Genomic DNA, 24,050 nt, shown 5'->3' on the forward strand with positions numbered 1-24,050 from the left:
ACTTGCTTTTCTATCCCATCATATGTTTACTATAGAATTTTAGAATATAATATAGTATAACCAATGACTGGACTCAAGTTAAAAATGTCCCTTCACAGTTTTTCTGCTTCTTTTCATAATCTCCAAAGTCAGTTTTCCAGTATTGAATAGATCATGCCCTGATGTCTCACTTTTAATCCCATTGCCCTCTGCTCTCACTGTCTGATCATTTAATATAAAGCGTATGTTTAGGAATATGTCTCAGCTATCCAGGATGTACCATCAGCTAGAGAGGAACTCCTAGCAGGTAGTGATAGTAGAAGGCAAGATCTGAGACCTGACAAAGTATAGAAAATACATTTAAAAGCTCTTTCCATCTTTTGTCCTTGGAGTGGCTTTATCTTAGTCCTAGCTAACAAATCCCTCATGAGGTTGTCAGTTATGAAAGGGCGTTTTGAGTGGGTCTGCAAAATACCAGAATACTCCCTGCCTCCTCAGAAGTGTGACAGATTCCTGTCCCACACCACTTCTGGACAGGGCCCACCAGACAATTTTGGAGGAGATGATCAAGATTATAGAATCAGAAAATTAGGGTTGGAAAGAAACTTGGGAGGTCATCTAGTCCAATTCCCTGCTCAAAGCAGAACCGTCCCCAGCTGTATCATCCCAGCCACAAAAACCATAGATCTTCTGAGATCCCTCTGAATTCTGGGGTTTGCTGAGGTCACAGGGTCATCTATCCACAAGCCCTGTGCCTCTGCAGTGACTGTCGCTGCCTCCAGGGCCCAGACAGTATGATCCTGTTGCTCCCCCAACTTGGAACTCCTTTCAGTGGATAATTCACAGGCATGAAAAGGGCTCTATAGGCCAGCTAATAACATATCCTGGCTGTATTAAATCACCTGTAGCAACCTCGCAAGCTGTGGATGAACAGTATAACCTCCTTGTCATCATCGGCAATCCCGCATAGTCAAGGATAATTGTCTTCCATGATTGCTTTACCTCCCAAGATGGTTGACGAGGCCAATCTAGGATCAACAGACTGTGTTGCAACTTGGGCACTTGTTTCCATGTGGGGTGGGTGGCTCTGAATTTTTTATTCAGTCTGCAGGACGCTGTTCCTTCTGTTTCCACATCTGTCTCCTGTTGTTGTTGTGAGGTTTCAAAGTACTGAGATCCTTGGAGCAGGCTCTGCCTCCATTTGGGGCAGTCTTGAGTGACAGTCTCCTCTGAGTTGATATTACATTTTTTCAAGGTGGCCTTTAGGACATCCTTGACATGCTTTCTCCACCCTCCTCTTGAGCATATACCTTGATAAAGCTGAGAGAATAAAACTTGCTTTGGGAGTCTGGTGTCAGACATCTGGATGATGTGTCTGGCCCAGCAAAGTTGATAGATGATCATTACCTCAATGCTTATGGTGTTTGCTTGCAAGAGGATGCTAATGTTGGTACAGCTGTCTTCCCATTGGATTTGAAGGATCTTCTGCAGGCAACATTGATGGTACTTCTCCAGTGACTTGAGGAGGGTCTTGTACATTGTCCATGTCTCAGCTCTGTACAGTAAAGTGGGGATCACAGCTGCTTGATAAACCATGAGCTTGGTTTCGGATGTGATGTCACGATCTTCAAACCTCCATTTCCTCAGGCATCCGAAGGCTGCAGTTACACTTTTGAAGTGATGTGATGTTGCATTTCTTGGTCAATGCCAGCCTTCTGTGAGAGATGGTTTCCGAAGTACAGGAAATATTCAGTGTTCTCCAGAGTCTCACCATAAACCTGAATTAGTGGAGCTGGGAACTGCTCATTAAGAGCTTGTTGATGAAGGACCTTACTCTTCTGAAAGTTAAGTGTCAGTCCCATTTTCTTGCATGCCTTGATGAAGACATTGATGGTTGCCTGAGGTCTGCCTGTAAGTCAGCACACACTACAGCATCATCAACATACTAGAGCTCAATGATTGAGATCGGGGTGGTCTTGGTTTTTGTTCAGTCAGCTGAGATTAAACAGTTTACCCATCTGGTCAGTGGTTTACCTCCAGTCTGAGCTAAACTGGTTGACTAAGTTGAGGGCTTTCATGTCATACCACCATCACATGTGCAAGTCCAGAGACAAGTAGGACCAGGCCAGGGAGATAGCTAATCATGCATCCATGTGGCCTGGAGCAGATCTGTATATGGATGGTCCCTACCATATGTGTACCTAAGGCTCAGAGTACATTTCTTTATTCCTAAAGCATCACTGCATTTGTGTCCATGCTTAATAACCTTATGGCTTCTGCTTTGACAGTGAATGTGGACTGGATACCAGAGGTTCTAGGATTTTCCAGTTTGAAAGGCAGGAAACTTACCTTTCATTTGCTTTTTTTGACGCAGTTGGGCAGTTAGTTCTAAAAGAAAAAAGCCCTGCAATATAATATCTGGTTTGCCCACAGATTCTGACCTTTTAATTTCAGGTGAACCAGCAGAGCGTGTATAGCCACTTCCATCCTGCACTGGCTCCGGTCATCTCCACCTTGCAGAATTTTGTGAGCACCAAGAGGTCGTCATCAGATTCTTCTCAGAGAAATTCAGGTATAATCTAAAATAGGTCTATCCAACTGGCAGTCCTGGGGCTGCATGTGGCCTGCAAGGTGTTAATTTGCCACTCTGGGGTTCCCACCTAGCTGCCACTCCTTCTGTTGTTCTGGCTTCCCTGTCTGGATACCAGGCTCCCCGTCTGTCTTTCAGCTTCCACTTCCTGCCCCTGCCCCAGGGGATGGGGGGGCACCACAGCCACAGGTGGCCCAGCCCAGCCCATGGTGTTGGGGGAGCCCGCAACCAGGGAGCTGAAAGTGAGGCCTGGGTGCCACCTGCATGTGTGGTGTAGTGGGTGCGGAGGGGGACGTACACATATGCTGGGTGGGGGGGAAGGGGGACATCTGTAGATCATGTGGTGCAGGGGGCCTGTGGCTTGCACTGGTGCAGCTCACATAACATGCAGCCCCCAGCTACTTTGAAGTTAGACATCTCTGCTGTCAAAATAATGTGTTATTCTGCAAAGACCAACTTTAAACTCCAATATGTTGCCTTTAAAAAAAAATCCTATGATAGTTGAATCTGTTTTCCTAATTCATCTCCCATGAGATTTATCCTGATATTCCAAACCCATGAGCAGCGTCCGACAGATGTCATTATTTTTAAAAGTCTGCCAAAGAAGTGCTTCTTCCTTCTCAATATGTATAATTCCTGTTCCATTCCTAGATCTACATTAGGCAAGAAGCTCTTCTGGGTTAGAAACTGCTTTTCCATAAATTAAATTATTCCCACTTTAACATTTTCTACCTATGATGTCCTGTACATATACAAAAGGGTATGTGTTAATCAAAATATTTCAGTCTTGAAATAATTAAATCATGAAAGGGACTGAGACTATCCTTCAGTAATGTACTTGAAATTATTTTAATTAAAGTTAATTTTTGCTAGCTACAGGCCCAAACCAAACCTTTACAACCAAACACTTAGACTTTTAGTTTCCATTCCAAATGCTTTCCTCTAAACCGTCTCCATTCTTTCATATAATTGTAATGCTTTTAAATATTGCAGCATAATAATTACAGTTCACAAAGTATCTATGCCAGCTAGCCTGGTTAACTAGATGTCTATTATTTACTAATACAGCACAAATTGGTAAAAAGGAAATCTATAAACCTTCACCAGACACAAATTAGATGTATACAGGGCCTTTTGTGGTGGGGACACTGATTTATGAATAATACACTGATTTGTAATTGAGTGAAATGTACAATAGGTCTGGTTCGTAGTCCAACAAAATGCTGATATTCAATAGATTACGGTGAGCAACTGCTGTGCTACAATGGCCATCACAATGGCATCCATCAAACAGAGTGATTGCATCCGCATTTATCACTTGGTACAACAGAAATCCTATCCTTGTCACGTGACCAGTGTTTTCCTGTTTTGGTGTGGGAGGACTCTGTTTCTGCTTAATGATAACTGGCTAGGCAGCAAGAGGCCATTGTCACCTGACAGTGTTATCTCTTAATTATGTTATCTCTTAATTACAGCAGCTAATTGTTTGTTTCTTTATTAGTAGGAGCAGATATGGGTCCAAGGACTGTAGAGATAACAAGGGTCAGTGAGTTATTTTCTGTGATTTCTAAAGGGTGGTGTGTCTAATGTTCATTTTGCAGAGTTTGACATGCACAACTGCATTATTATTTAATTAGTGTCCGTACTTTCTGTTTTTATTCATGCCTATATATTGGGACTCTCATATCTGTCAGAAATTACTGGCTGTATACTTCAGACCTCCCTGGGTATCCATCCATTCCTTCTCCAGGTTTAGGGTCCAATCTTGCAAACACTTGGTGTTCTTCATTGTGAGTGTGACATGACTATTGTTATACCTGAAAGTATGTATTTACAAATCCAGGCTCTCAGCTTGTTGCCTGTTATATCCCTGTGATTAGACCTGTGATTTTGGGGGGGATAGCCATATGCATTAATTACTGATAGATTCTGCATGAATACAGCTATTGATTGTTACAGTGTGAATAGTCATGATCTCTGTCTTTCTTTTAGGGACTAAATGATGCCCTTGGTATCAGTATAGCAGGAGGGAAGGGAAGCCCATTAGGAGATACACCAATCTTTATTGCCATGATTCAAGCTAGCGGAGTAGCAGCACGTACACAAAAGCTCAAAGTAAGTAGATGGAAGAAAAATGTGTCCTCTCAGCACTTGCTGTTTTATTTAGGAAAGGAACTGGAAAACCCTTCCCAAACATAGGCCCCTTCTAAAGGGGATATTGTCTTCTGAACCTCTTCTCTTTTGTTAGTTGGAGATCTTCCTTCCCTTTTATTTCTTTCTCTACCTAAAGAGGTCGTGGAATCTCTCCCTCACTGTAATATTTGAAGTGCAGATTAGACCTGCGGTTCTCAAATGTCTTAAACTCAACATGCTTCCTCAGAAAATGTCAGCTTTTAGTTCTTACTCTTTTTTTCACTGAGGGAGAATAGTAGAATGTTGTTTTTGTTGTAAAGAGAGCAAGACCACAACAGGTCAGAATGATTTTGATATGATGGGTTCCTATTTGAAAACTCTGGGCTTATATTGTGAATCACGTGTATGTGTTTGCACAGCTGTCAGTGCCAATACTGAGAACCACTCCACATCACCCTGAAAAAGATCTTATAGCACCCTGGTTGAGAATCAGCCTGGTTAAGCAAACATTTGTCCGTCATGGTTTAGATAAGAGATGATTCTGCATTGAATAGCCAGTTGGACAGGAAGATCTCTTGGGGTAGGGACAGCCATTCACAAAGCCTGAGCCTAAATTGATTCAATCTTTGCAGGTTAGTCTAACCTGCCTAGGTTGAATCAGTTTGTAACTGTACAGACATTCCCTCTGGGCTGAGGAAATGCAGGTACATGCCTGCAGTGGCTCAGGCTAGAAGTCGGGAGGCGTTAGAGCAGCCCTTCCTTCCCTTCCACAGGCTGAGCTGGGCGGGGGGGGGGGGGGGGGGGGGGGGCATGGCCAGGCCCTGGCAGGATGCTTTGATTAGAGAGGGGTGTAAACCACCACCCTGCCTGCACCATCCCAGGCTTTTCCCCACTCGCTGCTCAAGGGATGGGAGTGTTGCCAGACCCCAGCCCCGGGCTAGCACTCTGAGGCACATGTGGGGGCAGTGCAGTGCATGGATCTCTTGATGATACTGAACTTTTCAATCTCCCTCTTCTTGCTTCTTCATACTGTTTGCAAACTGGACAGCTGAGGGAGCCAGCAGGTGGCTGATAACAGGGTTTATCAGCCCATCAACAAAACAAAAGCCTCTCACATTAGTTGCTGCTCTTTTTAAACAGCTTTTTCCAAGGAAGGAGCTGAGGAACAGCAGCTGACCTGTTGATTAGCTCCAAAAAGCCCTAAGTGGATGCTGTTCTGTTTGCCTGTTCCAGTGAAACTACACACACCCACACACACACACACACACACACACACACACACCCCTCTCAGTATTAGCTAGCATACCACATTCCTAGGGTCCATGGGGCCGGGGTCTGTGCTGTGGGAGATGGGAGGGGGGAATCCCTGCTTGAGCAGGAAGCGGTGGGGTGGGGTGCATAGTGCAGGGAGAAGCCAGGCAGACCCAGCTGTGCCTGCAGTCTTTGCAGGAGCTCTGGGTAGGGAGCAGAGAGGAGGGGCCAGCCCTGCTCTCTGGAGCAGAGAGCACAGCCCAGAGCTGCAAAGTATCTGAGATGCTGGGGGCTCTGGTTTAACCTAAACCAGGAAGAGGTTTGGGACAGACATTGCATAAACTGGTTTGACCTAAATCAGTTATGTCTGATACTACATTCAACCAGATTTATCTTAAACTAGTTTTAGCCATTTTGAAACTGGTTTATGTATGCTGAACTCATGTTCTATTACAGGTTTAAACAAGTTTCTGATCACTTAAACCAGTTTATGTGTAATGTCTGGCCCTAGCCTTGAGGTCCCTCTTAAACCTCTTTTTCTGAGTGTGCTACCTTTGTGTGATAATTAGAGTGATTACCTATGTGAAAAAAAAATCCAGAAGAGAGAATTTAAAAGTATTTGCCACTGTCTAATAATAGAGTTTGATAGATGGAAAGGAAGGCAGTCAGCAACCTTTGACCCATCAGCTCTTCAAGATCAGCAGCAGATGCTCTATAGACCCCAAGTAGACCATCTCTTAGAGATTATACAAGGTCAGCATGTCACTGCTTTTACATTGAAAATGATCGTTTGACATTTTCTGCCTTTAAAGTTTCTAAGCAAAATATTTATTACACTTTTCCTTTTACTATTTTGCTTTGTGTACACACGGTAACAGACAAATTCCAGAAAGACAGCTATTATGTTTTTATATGGATCAGCTTAAGATCTACCTAGAAGAAAAATATATGTAGTTTGCACTGGATAGCTTTGGTCCTGATTCCATAGTCAAATCCCCTGGCACAGACTCATGTACCCATGAAAAGTCCAAATAATATTTAAAAAATTCTTCAAGGATACAAAGCTTCACCATCTGCATCAATAGTATGTTTTGCAGGCTGAACTCAAAAAAGCTTGTGTTTGCTCATCATGGACTAAGATGAAAAGTACTTGTCTTCCTAAATGTCTGTCAGTGTGTGCCTACAGTTAGGAGTATGTGCATACAGACTTGGAAGTCTTTTTTCCACGTGGACTGTGAACTGAATTGCTAATGATATTCTCCCCTCTTGCAAATTTAAGTAGCAGAATCTGCCCCTTTTTCTTTGATTTTTTTTCTGTTATTTTTTTTAAATGTGCATTATCCTTGCTGCTCTGAACAACACTGACTGATCAATGGAAATGGAGAGCTCTGACAAAAGGCATACTGTAAAAGAGAAGCATGACTGTTCAGTGCCACATTGACAAGGAATTTTAAGCATTCTTAATTTTAATTTTCGTTAATGCTAGTAATTTTCCATTTCTCTTGTACTTTTAGGTTGGAGATCGGATTGTAAGTATTAATGGGCAACCTTTGGATGGGCTGTCTCACGCAGATGCTGTTAATCTACTAAAGAATGCTTATGGGAGCATTATCCTGCAGGTATGGTGATAAATTGAACATGCAGCTGCATTAGGGTAGATAAGTGGTGTTCAAAAAAAAAAAAAACCCTACCCTAAGCATCACTGGCACAAGACATCACAGCACAGCGGGGTGCTTGCTGATGGGGATTGTGCAGGATGAAAGCAAGAAATTATTATTTTCATTCAGAAATTCTTTATTGCCACCCATACAGGCTGTGAGCATGATTGTATAAAAGCATAACAAGGGGAACAAATGACTTGTTGCTACACATGATAAATCAACAAGGCTTTTAGCTTCCAATGCCTTTTTTTTTTTAAATCCAAGTTAACTAGAAACATAAAATGACTCCTTTTCACACACTGCTAGGCTGTGACTGAGCTGCCCAAAGTGTTAATTTCCTTGTTCTTGAAAGGGAGGGAAAGTAACTCTAGTCGTGCTTTGTATTACGTAGTCACAAGTACAACAAAAAAGTGTTTGTTAACCAAACTCCAGTGTGTAAATGCTACAGTTGGTAATTGCCAGTTAATCTGGAGGAGCCTGAAGCAGAGGTGGGGAGTGCTCACTAGCTGCAAGGTGGAAAGATGCTGCTAATTATCCCTTATTAATGCACTGATTTACGGCTTACTGGGATTTTTTATGGCAGTCAGAAAATGGTTGTTTTTTACACAATAAAATGGAAGAAATACACTCCCAAAAGTGGTAAAAATAGTGTTGATTTGTTAAGTTTCTATAATAATTAGGAACCAAGATTAAAACCTCTCCCCACTGAGTACAGAGGTGGTTAGCCAAAAGTTGACTGGATCATGATAGACTTTTTAGGCTCCTTACTTTGCACTATAAAATGAATGTGGGTAAGAAAAGAGTAGGAAGAGATGGCATTCTCCTAGACTAAGTTTTAGACCAGCTGCCTCTCTCTCATATTTGTTCATGACATAGTGACACGGTACATGCTGAGCCAGTTTTCTACCTGGTGTATATTTGCACAGCTTCAGTGATGTCAGTTGCTCTATATGGACTTGGACAGACTGAGGATCTTGAAGTTGGTTGTCATTGCTAACATTCAGCGGTATTGCTTTGATATCCATTGTGTGCCGTATGTAGAAAATGTGAAATGAGTTGAGACTAAATGTTGCTGATGTTGAACATAAGTTCTATCTTGCTATGTATTTAAAAAATGTGTTTCTAATGCTGCCTACTGTTATTAGAAATGAGCCTTTTGTTTAAATAAATGGTCATGCATGTACCAGCTGGGGTGTTTTCCTTCCACATTTACCACTGCCTTATAGTTGAGCATTTGTTTAATTTCTCTTGAATATTTTGTATTGTTACCCATGATAGACTATAATCTGCTTTTCACAGTCAAAATAACCTGTTTTAGGGAACTAGAATGTTGTATTTTAATACAGTTAAGTGAGTAAAGCATTCATATCTATCAGTGAAGACTGTAAGAACGATGAGCAGGATATAACTACATTACATGCTAAGTACTGGCACTTTTTCAATGAGTGGGTTACATTTTTATTAAAACTATATAAGTGGAAACGTTCTATCAGTCTGATAATCATGACTGACATATCATTAAGTAATTGTATTTATTATCAGGTTAGACCACCTCATGGCAAACTGCTCTGAAAGGTCAGATAATTGTGTTCAGTGGTGTGGAAAGGCTTATTATCAGGATGTTCTGGGAAGGATGTTAAAGGAGTTTGCAAATGCTGTTTGCAAATGGGAGATTAGGGTCTCAGGGGAACAATCATCCCTTCCGGCTGTTTTGATGCTTCTGTTTCATTTAATCTTCTTTCTGCAGGTGTAGTAATGAGATAAGGAGAAGCTTTTTACAAGGTTGTTGAACTCCGATATATGTTCTTACTGCCAACTACAGATTTGCGAATATAGATTTATTTTGCCACATTTTATTTAACAAGGAAGTAAGACAGATATTGCAACTTTTCCCCCTACTGAAATATTGGGGTAGAATTGTTGACGATAACTTTGACTTTTACTCCCATAGCAGCCTATGGTTCCGCTTAACCCTTAGCCCCAAGTCAGGGTAGCTTGTGAGACTGAAACCTTGACTCTGAAACTCATAAAGAAGATATGGCCTTCTAGTTTATCCTTGATGGTGGTACAGTGAGCCACTGTCTCATACTTCAGGAGACCCAACTGAGACTTTCACTTGCTTTTTCCTAAGCCCTCAGGTGCCAGCTGAGTCTTGGTGGTAGGATGTTAACTCTTGGAGAGGGAAGAGCAAAATCTTTTCAGCATGGCCTTGGTTAAGAAAGAAGGACACTTGTGAGCTCTGTGTTACATTTCCCTCTGTCCCAGGGGGAGAGTAGAAAATGGTACAGACAGTATCTAGGAAGAAGGGGAAGAGGGTAAGTCATCTTTGCTGGAGAAAAATAATATGAGGGTTGGCAAGAATGTGTTGCATTGAGCCCTGTGGCCTTTTATTTCCTTTGAGAAATTAGCCAGCGCTCTAAATTAGCCAACACTCTGAATAATTGCTGCACCATATGTTTCAATTTTCATGTCTTGGGACTCACCTAAAATAAACAAATTCCTACAAGTTTGCCACAGCATAGTTTCATTTTTATTTCTGTTTAAAAACCAGGTTTTATCCAGTCATTTGTAGATTTTCGTATTTTACTAGTCTTTCCCTGTACCACCCCTCCTGGACCATGCACTGCCTTGCGCTGCATGCCTTGGAGTGGAGGAAGTGAATGTTAGCTGTGGCCAAATGAGGCTTTGGATGGGGATGGAACTGCTTGGCCTCATCCCATTATCATCCTGTAACTGCTGACCTCCTCTCACCAGCACTCCTTCTGTTGTAAAGGGAAAAAAAGCCCTGAAAAGAAGCAGTGGCTAACATTGAATGGCCACTCAGCATGGTTATTATGGGTGACTTTTTACGTATTTGCTAAACATTCCCAGTAGAAGAACCCAGGCCATTCATCACAGTTGTATGGATACAAAAACAATTCCAGAGTGGAGGCTGTCACTTTTCCTTTATTAATCAAAGTGCACTTAGATGGAGCAGGAGTTTTCTCTGCATGGATGGGCCCGTGTGATTTGTGAAACAAGGAGAGAGTATTCAGTAATACAGGGACAGTAATACAGGGACAGTATTCAGCCCACCAACTAATCCTATCTGGCCTTCTGGCCACTGCCAGGAGCCTGAGGAGGGAGAGCTGCGCCCCATGTCACTCTGCGACATGGTGGGGCCAGGCTGGTACGCACATATGCACACGCACGCACACATACACACTTTCTATTGGTGCTGTGGCTGCACAGTCCTTGCACTACAGCTGGGCCTGCACGAGACAAGGTGCGATGCAGTGTGCCTAGTAGCTAGCCATGATGAGCCATTGCCATCATGGCACTGCTAGGAGGTGAGTCTGTGCCAGACACAGAGAGAGGGGGGCTCAGCCTGGGCCAACCACCCCCAACTTTCCCAGTGTGGCATGGCAGCAGCGGCTCATTGCAGCAGGTGAGTGGGAAGGCTACTCAGTATACTGCATCGCACCCCATCCCATGCAAGCCCAGCTGCCAGTAGTCACGGTGCCAGGACTGACTGCACAGTGCCAACAGGAAGCCAGGTGGGAATGTGGTGGCTGCAGAGGGTTGGAGGAGTCTGTACGCTGCAGCAGAGCGGAGTGGCATGGGGTGCAACCCTCCTGTCCTCATTCTCCCAGCAGTGGCCAGGAGGCTGGATAGGATCAATAGGCATCTTCCTTGCCCCCTGACCTAAACAGCTCACCAAAGCTCCTTAAATGGCCCTCCAGCCCAAATAATGGCCCACCCCTGCAGTACTAGATAGCTATCAAATGACTGCAGGGAGTATGCTTTTTAACTAACTTATAAAATACATCAGTGGAGATATGTTTCAACAAGCCCATGTGAATTCACTGCCTTGTTGCCTGTCATAATATTGTTAAATTGTATTAACTAGTTTGTAGCAGTAGTGAATGATGGCACCACTATAATTCACTGGTTTCTGAACTGGAGGGTATAAAGAATCAGTCTGTTGTCATGAGCAAATGTGACAAGAAATCAAAGGGGCAGAAACATTAAAATGAGGGTCAGATTTGTTACCCTCTAGCCAATAAAAGTCTAGGATTGTGAGGGAGAATGGTGAAGAAAAACTGTGAGGTTCCCATTGCATGCCATCCGATCAGTCCTTTTGGGAGACTTAGCAAAGGCAAGTCCTAAATTCAGTCCCACAAGTCTCCAGAGCTTTCGCTAGAAGTGAGACGAGGCCTTCTTTGTGGGAGACCTGTGTTTTCATAGTAGCTGTCTTGACCCATTTTGTCCTTGTCCCAGCCCTGGGGCACCAGTGGTCACTCCTCTTTTGACCTTGCCTCCCTCCACCTCACAGTGTAGGGTCTGCGCAAAAGTTAACATGGTCTGAAGTCTCAGGGCAAAATCTAGCCTCAGATTTGGATAAATATAGTGCTGTCACCTGACTGAAAGGTGGCTGCTATATTAATTTTTCTTCCTGAATCAATTATTTGCATTTGATTCAAGTTTAACATAGGAAGATTTTTTTTTTTTTCATCTGTAGTTTTGATTCTTAAAAATACCTTTTTCCCATATGGTAGTTCACATTTGCTGCTTCTGTGTGTTACCAGTGAGGCCTATAACTAATATTTTTTTGCATCTGTATTTTCAGGTTGTAGCAGATACCAATATCAGTGCCATAGCCAGTCAGCTGGAGAGCATGTCTGCTGGATGTAACCTTAACACCCCTTCTGACCACCACTCAGAAGATTCAGAGTAAGTATAGACCAACTACTTTTGGCGTATCTGTTTGTGGGACAGAGATTCTGCTCGAAGGATAGTCAAACACTTCCCTTCCCCTAACCAAGTATAGGACTGTGGCTTGAGTCTCTTCACCTGTCATTTCCTTCTCACTTGATTTACAACAACTTTACGTGCTCACTGTCATCTTCTTTAGGATAGTAATGGAATCATATTGGTCTTCAGTGGGTAACATAAACTGGTAATGATAAGCACAAAATATAGTGGTGTGGTTTTTCCAAGCACTTAATAGATTTCTAAAAAAAACCACATCTCTTTTTTTTCCCAGTTGATGCGTTGTGAGATAAAACCAGAATCATGACAACTTCCTTACTTGAAATGAACCATGGTCATTGCAATCCAAAATTACAGCATCTGTCATCTGTAGAATTGAACAAGTAGCTTCAGAAAATTAGCATTTTAAATGAGTGTTGCAAAACGTGCAACAAAACTTTGTGTTCCTTTGTCCCTTGAATCTTTTCCCCTTAACAATGGAAAAGATTATAGAGACAGGTCTGACCACAGATATCCAAATTACAAATGTTCTACCCACCTATTTCATGGAAATATAGTCATCAGAGATGAAAGACCTGTATATGTCATGACATGGCATGATATAACCATGCCTAGTCATGCAGTATTGTTCTTTGCCATACCCTTGTTTTTAGCGCTTTCTCTAGTTTTGCTGTAAGTGTTTCAAGTAACTGGATTCTACCACTTTCCTTTGGGGATTATTCTGCAGTGGATCTCACTATACTGGTATTTTTTTTCTCGATAGATTCATTTATTCTCACCTAATCTAATTTTACCTCCAAAATAATTTCTTTCCATTCCTGGCATTTACTCCTTTCAAATATCTAAAAGCTGTGGTGGTTAGGTTGTTGTCATTTAGGCATGCCCTTCATGTATTTAGCTCTTCCAAACTCTCCTTAAGCATTTCATGTCCCTTTTGACATTTTTTGCTATTTGTTTTTCATTTTATTTATTTTAGACAATTGAAATCCAGTTTGGGGTCCTTTGAAGCCTTGTAAACACAAAAAGAAACCTTCTGAGTTCTTTGCTGTTTAGTTTTAGGCCCTTTTCCTTGAAAGCAGTGTCATTTAATGCTGCACCCAGTAGTACTTTTGTTGGCTTTTTCTACACTAAAGTCACAAGGGCACATGACTTTGTAGGTATGATAAAGAATTAGATAGATAAGCACAAATGTTAGCTATTTTATTAAAGAAATGGTGACCTGAAAAAAATCCATCCATAGATAATACGATTCTATATTTTAAGCAGAGATACCCCAAACTATTCTACCCAGAGTAGTTATTGCTAGGCACATGCAACTGCCTTTCTTATATTTAAACTATGATTCTGAAGTAGTGCTGACATGTATAACATGGGTGCCCCTAGTTTCTACGTTTTGTGCTCTGTCCATGGCATGTTGGGACAGATCCTATTCCAGCTATTAGACTTCTAAATGGCACTTAGGCATCCTGAGAAAACCATTACTTTTGTAGTATAACTTCCTCTTTGCCTTAAAACTTAGGTGCAAAAGTGCCCCAACAGAGAGAGACCCATTTAACCTTTTGTATTATTAATTTCTCATGGTTTTGAACAGGGTGATATACAGTCACACTTGTAAGTCTAAGAGGTGGAATAGGTTCTAGCCACTAGATGCCTAATTACTAATTAAATGCCGAAAAATAGAGTAGGATGTAATCCATTGCCTCTAAAATCATATGATGAAATTCTGGTGCCATGAAATAATACTACAAATTCACTACCTGTATAAAGTGGAGACAATAAAGACGGACCTGTGCGAAAGCCAACACATGTAGTATCCATAAACTAGTAAAAGTGGGTCTCAGTCCAGAGTCAGGATCTGCTGTTGCAGAACACCATACTCTCCCTGAGCTGTAGTAACGTAATTATAGACAGCTGAAGCCAAAGCGATATTGCCTGGGTAGCGGGGTGCACAGAAGTGCATTTCAGCATAGGGTCAGAGCTGTGGTTTGTGAAAATATAGAAAACAGTTTACAAGATAAACATCTATTTGAAATTGCTCCTTCTACAAAAAGTCCCCTGTACATCTGTACTGCTCTTCTAAGTGGTATTCATTGTGTTTTCAGAGCACCTCAGCCTAAGATTATTACTTTGGAGAAAGGCTCAGACGGACTGGGTTTTAGTATTGTAGGGGGGTATGGAAGTCCCCATGGAGACCTGCCCATTTATGTCAAGACTATATTTGCCAAGGTATCTTTTTTTCTTCCTTTATATATAATCTTTTTTAAGAAAATCCCATTAAGTTAGGCATAGATAACAGATCCAGAACAAACACATTTTCCCAAAAGCATGCTGTCTGGGTATATGTGCATTAAGAGTCATTGACTGGACCCAGAGCCTTCTTGTTTCTTAAGGTGGTGCTATTTATACACTTTTGTTTTGTGAGATCTGGGATATACACTAAAACCTATTTCCTAGGGTTTCCTCCCTAGGAAAGCTGGGCCTCATCAAGCCCTCTCTTCCTGCATCAATATTGGAGGTTTGCGAAATATCATAGGCCAGTGGCTGTGTAAATTGTTCTGTATTCTCATGGCACCAAGAACTGCTTCCCTTTGCAAAAGAAGAAAAGAGTCTGGAACGGGTCCTCAAATTTCAGAGCCCCCTTCAAGTAACCTCTTGTATAGGCTCTGCAAGAGCATTTTTAGTCGCTGACTTTCTGTGTAATGACTCCAAAATCTATCAGAGACAGCCCAGATGGAGAGAATGCTGTTGTTATCATCTTTTGGCTCAATGCCTAGAGATTAATGTAGCTCTCTGGTCCTAATGCCATCAGTACGTTCCCAACCTTGATATCACAGCTGCCTGCAGCTGCAGCAATACAACCTACATATGAGGTCATCGGTTACCTTAAGACTTAAGCCATTGAAGCAGTAAATTTATTATTTTCAGTGGAACACCTTATGGTGTGTTGCTGTGTTTTACATAGCTGCGCCTACAATTTCCTTGGGAAACTGGGAAGAAGAATAATCCTCCTTTAACATTACAGAGAAAAATAATAACATTTAAAGCTTCCTATTTTGTATAAATATATTCCTTTTCAATGTTCTCTCCCAGTTTGAGTGGGTGGGGTGGAGTGTTTCCCAACCAGTAGACAAAGACAAAACTAGAGACCTGGTTTTCAGGTGCACCGTGGCTATATACCATTGAGGCAGCAGCAAGGAGCCTTAGAGTGAGTGTGCCAGAGTGGTGTAGTATCCCCCCATCTCTCAACCTTCAGCTAGGTTTCTCTCCAGGCTGCTGCTAGAGGGGAACAGGCCTTTGAGGCCCCAAAGATGCTTTGTGACGTTCTGAGCACTTTTGCACATGTTCTGGGGGCAAGAGTAGAGGTAAGGCAGCACTTTAATTAGAGCAGCTCTCTAATTAAAACGCCACCACATCTAGTATATCAGCATCCCTGCACTTAAAAATGGCGGCGGGGACACTTGAACTAAAGCTCATTTGATGCCATTTTTAAGTGCAGGGATGTTGATACACGAGACGCAGGAGCCTGCTGGAGCACAGTATCTGCTACGCTCCATTAATTAACCCAACATGCTGCAGGCTGAGATTATCTTTATGTAGTACCTGCCTTGAGCAGGTTTGTGTCGGGGCTGACCCCGGAAAGGAAACCAGGGACAGGATGTCACCCAGCCAAGATTTCCTTAAACCTTTAGAACTGAATGCGAGGATGGGTCACATTTAGAAGAGGAATATGGGGAGGGGCCTCTCATTCAGGAGCTCTGACGAAGACAAAACCTTCCACTCTCTTTCAAAAGGTTATGCCCAATAAAGCCAGAGGTGATCTAGAAGTCCCCAGCCAAATGACTACCCCTTACACAGTAATGGTGCTTCATTTCCAGAATAAGAGGATAAAGGAAATACAGCCCTGCCACTGCTTTGCAGACTTAACCACTGCCTGAGGAGTGACCAGCTCCCAAGGATGGCACAGCAGAAGTGCTCCCCGCATCCCCATGCAGCATGCCTCTGCCAACACCCTCAGCACTGGCCAGCATGGTATCGTAGCCCTGGCTACAGAAAAAAGAGTTCTGAATCTTAAAATCAGTAACACATTGAATTAATGTTAGTGAGCTGGGCAGGGTAGTGTTTTATTAAGTAAGGGATACAAAAACAGTCTATAAAAAATTGGTCATGATAGTAAGTAAAATGGAGCAGCTGTAAAGAAGATGGATGGACGAGTGGAAGAGGATGCCAGCACTAGAAGTCCCACCTTTAACAGGAAGTGACAGCACCGGAAATGATAATACATAGGAATTAAGATGTAGCAGAACGTGGGAGCAGGCAGAGAGCTGAGAAAACTATTTGTGCTATGCAGTAGATTGGGATGTGAGCCGATTTACTCCTAATGATAGGTTTTCTCCACCCTGGGCATGTCTGCACATTGCCCTATGGCAGCATAGTGACACACTACGTTACTGTGTGGCGCCAGCTGCGTCTCTGTAGCAGCGCACTCCCTGGATATAGTGCACTGCTATGGTGATGTAGTGGGGAAAGCTAAGTGTGAACTGCCGGCACGGCGCAGTAATCGCATGCTCTGCGCCATGCTTTAGTCCTTCCAAAAGTGCCATAGCAATGTCGTGATATGGGAACATGTAGATGTACCCCTTCTCTAACGAATTCTTTCTGCTGCAGCTTTTAATTTTAGTACTTGAAATTGTAGATGTACATTGGAAGTGTTTCCTCCATTCATTATTACAGGAGGTTGTAAATATGAAAATGCACACACAGAGAGTAGCAGCATGGTTTTAGTTAAAAAAAAAAAAAAAAAAAAAAAAAAAAAATTACTTAAATAAGAAACATGATGCAAAATTGTTTCAGGGCCTGTGTGTCATAGCCACAGAGCAGGGAACATGGTCTGCTTTCTTGAAATTACCACTTGCATACACTGGAATAGAATTAGCTTTGGAATTGCCTCTGCAGAGGCAGAAGGAAAGATTTGAGATAAATGTATTGACTTGCTGTACGTATTACATCATCAGTTGAGAAACGAAGGGCCAAGCAGTATGACATACAGCTTGTACAAAAACTATATCCAGACATCCCAGGGGTCAGAACCTGAATGTGTCAGCTCTAATGTGTTGCGTTTTGTGTTTGCTCCCTCTCAATTAATGCTTTTATTAAATTACTTCAACATAAAAAGTCTTAATGTAGCAAAATGCATGTTAAAAATACACATTGCAGACTATTGTGAGGTATCTTATACCACAGCTCTTACAGTTCTCTCCTCAATTACTCATGTGGAAATCTGAAACATATTGGGAGTTTTAATTAACATTTAGATTGATAAGTATCCATTTGCTTCCCTTTCCCAGTCTCTGCAGGTATTTTGTAACACATACCCTCTTTACATTCTTGCTTTTCACAGATCTCCAGTTACAGGTCTTTCTCTTTCCCCTAGGCAGTGCTATCTAGATACTGTTGGTTTGGGGAGAACTGTTGGTTTTCCTTCCTAGGAAAGGTGGCCATGAGGAAGTGTCATGGCATTTGGAGCAGGCCTTCTCCAGTAATACATATGGAAGTTCTGTAGTTAAAACAGGCATTAGGAAATGAAAATGTTATTTTAACAGGCATTTTCAAACACATATTTTCAACCCGTCTCTGTCTCTCTATGTTTCTACATTTTAGTTCTTTCATGTGTTTAGCTGTCTTTTCTTTACCATTTATTTGGTTGGTGCAACCAGGGGTGGATCCAGGGGAGGTGCAATGGTGCCGATACACCTCTTCTTTCAGTTGATGCCACATGAGTAGGAGTTGGGGAGGTCCCCGAAGCAAGTAAGGATTCTCCCCTTCCCCTCTGCGCAGAGGCATGTCCCCGCTTCTCCCTCCACCGCCCCCACTCACCATCGTTGCTGTCCTTGGCTGCGTCGGGATGGGGAGCTCCAGAGTTGCTTCTGCCCTGTCCCAACAGGTCCTGTGGGGAGCCAGGCTCAGCCAGGGACAGTGGCAGTGGTGGCAGCAGGCAGGTTTGTCTTCCCTTCCTGGCCCCCTGGGTGTTTCTTGTCAGCCCAGGAGCAGGCTCAGAGAGGGGGAACCTGTCTGCTGCTGCTGTCCCCTGCTGAACCTGACCAGCCATGCAGTCCAGCTGGAGCAGGGCAAGAGCAGCTCTGGGGCCTCCTCCCCATAGCCCTAGGGCAGCCAGGGCACACAGGAACAGCAAGAGCAGCAGCACCAGGTTGGGTAGGTGGGTAAGGGGAAGGGAAGGAAGGGAGGGAGGGACCGAGAGGGGTAAGGGAAGATTATTACCTGATTGGGGGACTTTAAAAAATCCCTGCCTGATGCTCCTGCAGGGCAGTCTGCCTGCCCCAGTGGTGGGGTGGAGGTGGGGGGAAGCTAGGAGCAGGGGTGCAGCCATCCCTGCAGCAGTCAGTACTCCTACACCCCCCTTAACAAAATCCTGGATCTGCCCCTGGGTATGATGGCAACCCCCTCTATACAAGAGTTTAATGTATAAAGTAATTTCCTGCATATCATCATTTCTGGTGCTGTCGCTTTACATTAAGGCGAGACTTCCGGTGCCATCCTTCTCATCTCATCCACGAGTCTTTTTAACAGAAGGCAGGGCTGACTTGCTGCTGGCCTCTAACATAATGTTTTGTTGTTTGCAGGGAGCAGCTGCAGATGATGGCAGATTGAAGCGTGGCGATCAAATTTTAGCAGTTAATGGAGAAGCTCTGGAAGGTGTTACTCATGAACAAGCTGTAGCTATTCTGAAACGCCAGAAAGGAACTGTAACATTAACAGTGTTATCATGAATCTCATTGAACTTGCAGAGATGAATGCAATTATTTTAGAACATTGGTAGAGCTGCTGTAATAATGTACAGTCCTGAGTGAGATGAAAAGCAAACTTCAGCTAAGATTATCATATTTGTATCCCATTGCCTGAATGGGTTGTATATAGCTATGGTTTCATTTAGTCTTATAAATGAAGAGTACTGGTCAGTAATTTTTTTTCCTATTACTTCTCAGATATCTTGTCACTTCTGTTTTCTCTCAACACGGTTAACTTAGAAAACTTTAATAAGTACCATACTTACAAAAATATCAGTCTACCCCAGACCAATCCCTAGTATAACTGCAGAAGCTGGAATTAACAACCAACACACAAAAGAGAATTTAGAATATTGTTTGATCTCATCTGATGAGCAGAAATAAATGCTAAGTGACTTGTCATCTCGCTCATGATTTACTTATGCTAATTGTCCCTTCAAGTATGCCAGAAAACATTAGCAATGTAATTAAATTACCACTGTTCCAAATGATGAAATATCAAATTCTCCTCTGGGAAATTATTTGTGCTTTGCACAGTAAGTCTGATAGTCAAATGCTAACTTCTCATAGCTATCTCTCTGGATAGGTCTAGGGAAGTTAGTCAGTGATAATTAAGATGATATGTCAATTTGAAGCCTTTAACTTTGGGGGAAAACTGGAGGAAAACTGTCTTTTTCCATCTTTTAGAATCTCTCTCCAAGTCTTTTACTATATTTATGCAAAGTGAGCAACATGTTTTATTCTATTCTAATTAAATGTTTATAGAGCAAGAGCTGTTTGGGCTGAAATGTTCTGTTACAGTGCAGCTGTAATTGTGCTGAGTTGCAGCACTAGTGTCCATAATTTTAATTGTACAAAGGCCAAAGTTTGACTCAATAATGTGATATTCTAATTCAGCAGGCATGAAAGCTAGTGAGTTATCATCCCCCTGCACTGTGATTCCCAGCAGCACTGAGGACTAAATGAAGGCAGCCTGAACCAGTGAACCATTTGCAAGCTTCCAGCAGCCTGCATGGTGTCAGCTTGTGTGAGAAGGAACCTTTGCTTTATCCTAAAGGACAGTTCTTCATCCAGCAGCCTGTACTTCAGATTGCTAAAGTCTGTTTTTGTACAATGCCACTTAGTGATTTAGCAAGTGAACTGGGCAAGCAGATTAGTGGTAATTCAAGCTGTTGTAGTTTAATTGCTCTAACTGCATGAATACTGATGACATGCAGAAAGCAGCTCAGTGTAATATAGATATAATTTATGATGAAGCAGCAAGGAAAGTGAATCTGGAAAAAAGAGGGAAGCTATTGAAATCAGCCAGTTTTGTGGGAAATAATTTCTTCAGGAATGGAATTCTGCTGGCACGCAGCGTTTTAAGTAACACTAGTAAAAGGTTTGTGTTATAAGTATGGTTTAACTGGAACGTGTATTCTTGTGACTGCATAAAGAAAAGTATAAGGAATAGATAAAGCAAGCAAGATGTGATCAGTTGTCATTGAAAATATTTTCCTTATTTCCTTTAAAATGATATCTAACTATTAGGTAATCACTAAGTGCATTAACCTGTTGGAATATTTTGTGGGTATTCCATAAATAGTGCCTGAAAGAGACCTGTGTTTTGAAATGGATTTTCATTGTGTTGGTTGATTTGTTAATGTGAAATGTTAGTGAAATCTTATTTATAAAACGCACAAAAATTTGTCCAGCTATACCAATTTGGGGAATTTTTAACAAGTTGTCTTTGATTTCCATATGATACAAAAGTTACACATACTTAAATGAATCTTGAAGAGGTATCTTGATAATATATTATTTAAGTTGTAACCTAAATCTAAAGAATATTCTGTCTATCATCAAAAACCCATTAAATGCATTCTTTTTAAATACTGCAACACATAATTAAATTTTACATGACCATTTTTCATGCTCTTATGCACATACTGTTGATATAAAAATTTAGACTTTATGGGCTGAGATATTTGCACTTCTCATTGCTCAGATTGGAGATAACACTATTGCTTCATGTAATTTGCACTTTTTCTCTGTGTTAAGTATGTTACTGCCAAAAATTGCATTGCATTGCAACTAACTGATAAACCAGTGACCACGTGGAAAAGCAAGTGCTGTATATAAAGGACCAAGTTACATAATCAAATTTGCATTGCGCTTGTCTGGGTCTAGGTGTTCTGGTTTGTTTAAAACTTTATCTGTCTCTGTGCAAGGGCAAAAAGCAATGAAACAAATTGACTGTGTGTTTATGTATATCAGTAAAATAAGATGTTTTATGACTTCCAAAGATTCTAATTAAAGTTCAATTACATAAGCGGCTGTTCAGCTTTTTTACTTGACGAGAATCCACAGTGAGTCCACATATAATTTGATTGTACCATGTCTAATGTTCCCTGGTGTAAGCAGGGCTCATTACCATACTTCCAGTAGGAGCATGAACTGCTCTAAGGAGGGGACTGAACAGAAAGGTAGTGACAGGCAGCCCAGTCCCTTCATCTCCGTAAACAAATTGCTCTTGGAGTGCAGCTGTCGGAGGGACCGTCTTGTGCACAATCCATTAAAACACAATTTTCTGATTCAAACGATTCTGGAGTATTAAGCAGTTTGTTCTAGCCAAGGAAATCCCACAAAAGCAACCAGGTTGGGAATACAGGGTTCCCGAATGGGCAGCAGAGAGGGAAGAGAAGAGTGAATGGAGGTGAGGACTCAAAGGGGCCCTTCTGGCAGGAGGGGTCAGAGGTCCAAGGGAGCGTTCAGCAGAGGAGCAAGCTACGCCAGGGAGGAAACCTGCATGGGCTCCCACAGCCACATGCTGATCGGAGGTCCTCTTAAAGGAGCCTCAGCTGTAGGGTCACAAAACTCAGTTGTCACTGTTGCTTACTTTCATAAAGAAGGGAATAAGCTGTGATCGGCATGATGCAGTCAATGACAAGCTCAACGGCCCTACTTGTCAGCTCCGATCTGTTTGCATTTTCTAGGCTATCTCCACAAAGAAAAGGGCAGGAGACAAATAAAAAAAAAGAGCTTGTCCCTTGCATTTCTGCCTCCACATCACAGGCTGTTTCACCTGTAGGTTTACCAGGTCCCAGAGGAGCAAATTATCTTGTGCTCTGTCCCTGCTGACAACGACTAGCCTCTGTGAGTAGCCGGCACAGCACGAAAGGATGTTCATGCAGACGCACCATCGTGGCACTGGAGGGTAGTCAGCTTCCAGACAGTAAGTTTAACCTGGAATAATAAGAGGATTGTGTCAAATTAGACTTCTGTTTGAGGAATAGCTGTAATGCCACTAAATTCCTTGTAATTAATCAAATGGTGATTACCACCAAGGAAGTGTGACATAGAGGGCCTATTGAGGTAATATGATTATGTTGAGATGGAGCAGTTAATGTACCTTTGCCTGAAAGGACTGAAATGAATTAATTTAACGTTACACATGTATAAAACATTAGTTTTTACTGTCGTACGGAGAGCATTGATGTATAATTCCATTATCATCTTTCTCCACAGTTTCACACTTCTGTATCCATAATTTAGCTGTATTTACACTGTTTAAAACACTGTCAGAGTCATTGTTTTCCTTCTCAGCTGCAAAGAACATCTTGTTAGTATGGACAATCCTGGGATATCTAGGTTCTTTCCAAAGGAATCAAATGAAACCTTTTGCTGTTCATGTATCTGAAAAAGAAAGGATCTTTTTCATTTTATCCTAGATCTTGTTCTCCCTGCCCCCCACTCCCCCACCCCACCCCATACACTCAACTGCTTAAACAATACCAATATAGCTGGAGGAATGCTTATATCTGAATAGTTTATTTCTGTACAGGAATTAGAAATAATTTTTTCCTGTACAAGGCACCTTTATTGCTGATGCAATGGTATTCGCATTATGGATTGTACCTTAATATAGTTGTTAAAATGCAGCCCCTAATCAAAACAGTTTTGCCAATAAAAATCTCTTATGTAGGTCAGGTTATTTTCCTGTGTTCCTCGCATTGGGTAGATAGGGTGGTATTAACATGCTGTGCAACGTTCCTACATTACATTTCATATAAACCACTGTTTTCTCCCAGTAAAGAAGAAACTCGGGCTTCTTGCATAGTCTCTGCTCACTGCCACAAACTGGAGTTGGAGAACAAGAACCTCATATTTTTGTGGGCTTCTTTTTGCCTAAGGAGAATTTACTCTCTCTTTCGCTCTCTCTCTCTCTCCTTCATTGTTCCAGGAAAAAGTCATTTTTCAAAATGAGCAAAGCTGTCTCTTGATATCTTACCTTTCCTCTATAGCAGTTTGAGAGACTGTATAAATGGGGTGGGAGTATTGGAAGTAGATGAAAGCATGGGAAGACAAAGTCCTGAGGGCGCGCTGCTGGAGAAACACTGGTTTGTTTGCTTAATTTATGTGATATGAGATGAGCAGTAAATATTAAAATCCGTCCAAGGCACCAAATGATAGAAATCACAAACCACATGCTCACCTTTCTGCCCACCACATGTAGATCCCTGGGCCTGGCAGGTCTGTTTCCATCATGAAAATCAAAGAGATGCAGTTCTGAGTATCTTCCCTCCTCCTTCCCTCCCTCCCTCCCTCCCTTGCCCTCCTCTTTTTCCCTGCACAGAGCTGATCACAACTCCCACGGGCAAGCCCCGCTTCTGGATGTCTGTCCAAAGGCCAGTACCCAATGCCCAGAAAGAAGCTCTGCTCTAAGAATTCATTCTCACTACAGATACCAAGCAGACAGCATCTTGCAGCTGTTTGCAATGGCTCATACTTGTTTTCAGAAAAAAAATCACAATACAACAATTCTTGAAAGACTACACTGCCCACTCACTCGAAATGGCATGTAGAGGTTGTCATAGCACCATCTGGTGGCTTCCACCGTTC

General features: G+C 42.1%; 1 protein-coding gene across 9 annotated transcripts in view; it reads left to right on the plus strand.

Moving 5' to 3' along the window:
- Window positions 1-21,480, plus strand: part of PATJ (PATJ crumbs cell polarity complex component) — a 242,996-nt gene extending 221,516 nt beyond the window's left edge. For 5 of the 9 annotated variants that reach the window (XM_059727901.1, XM_014593899.3, XM_019489137.2 and 2 more), the window contains 7 exons: window positions 2,434-2,551; window positions 4,071-4,111; window positions 4,562-4,684; window positions 7,468-7,572; window positions 12,224-12,327; window positions 14,469-14,592; window positions 19,005-21,480. In XM_059727901.1, coding sequence (XP_059583884.1) covers window positions 2,434-2,551; window positions 4,071-4,111; window positions 4,562-4,684; window positions 7,468-7,572; window positions 12,224-12,327; window positions 14,469-14,592; window positions 19,005-19,151 — 762 coding nt within the window. In that variant the 3' untranslated portion in view covers window positions 19,152-21,480. The other 4 variants (XM_006274712.4, XM_014593901.3, XM_019489139.2 and 1 more) reach the window with 4 other exon arrangements.
- Window positions 21,481-24,050: the final 2,570 nt, after the last annotated feature.

This window comes from Alligator mississippiensis, chromosome 5, assembly GCF_030867095.1.
Source record: "Alligator mississippiensis isolate rAllMis1 chromosome 5, rAllMis1, whole genome shotgun sequence".
NCBI lineage: Eukaryota > Metazoa > Chordata > Crocodylia > Alligatoridae > Alligator > Alligator mississippiensis.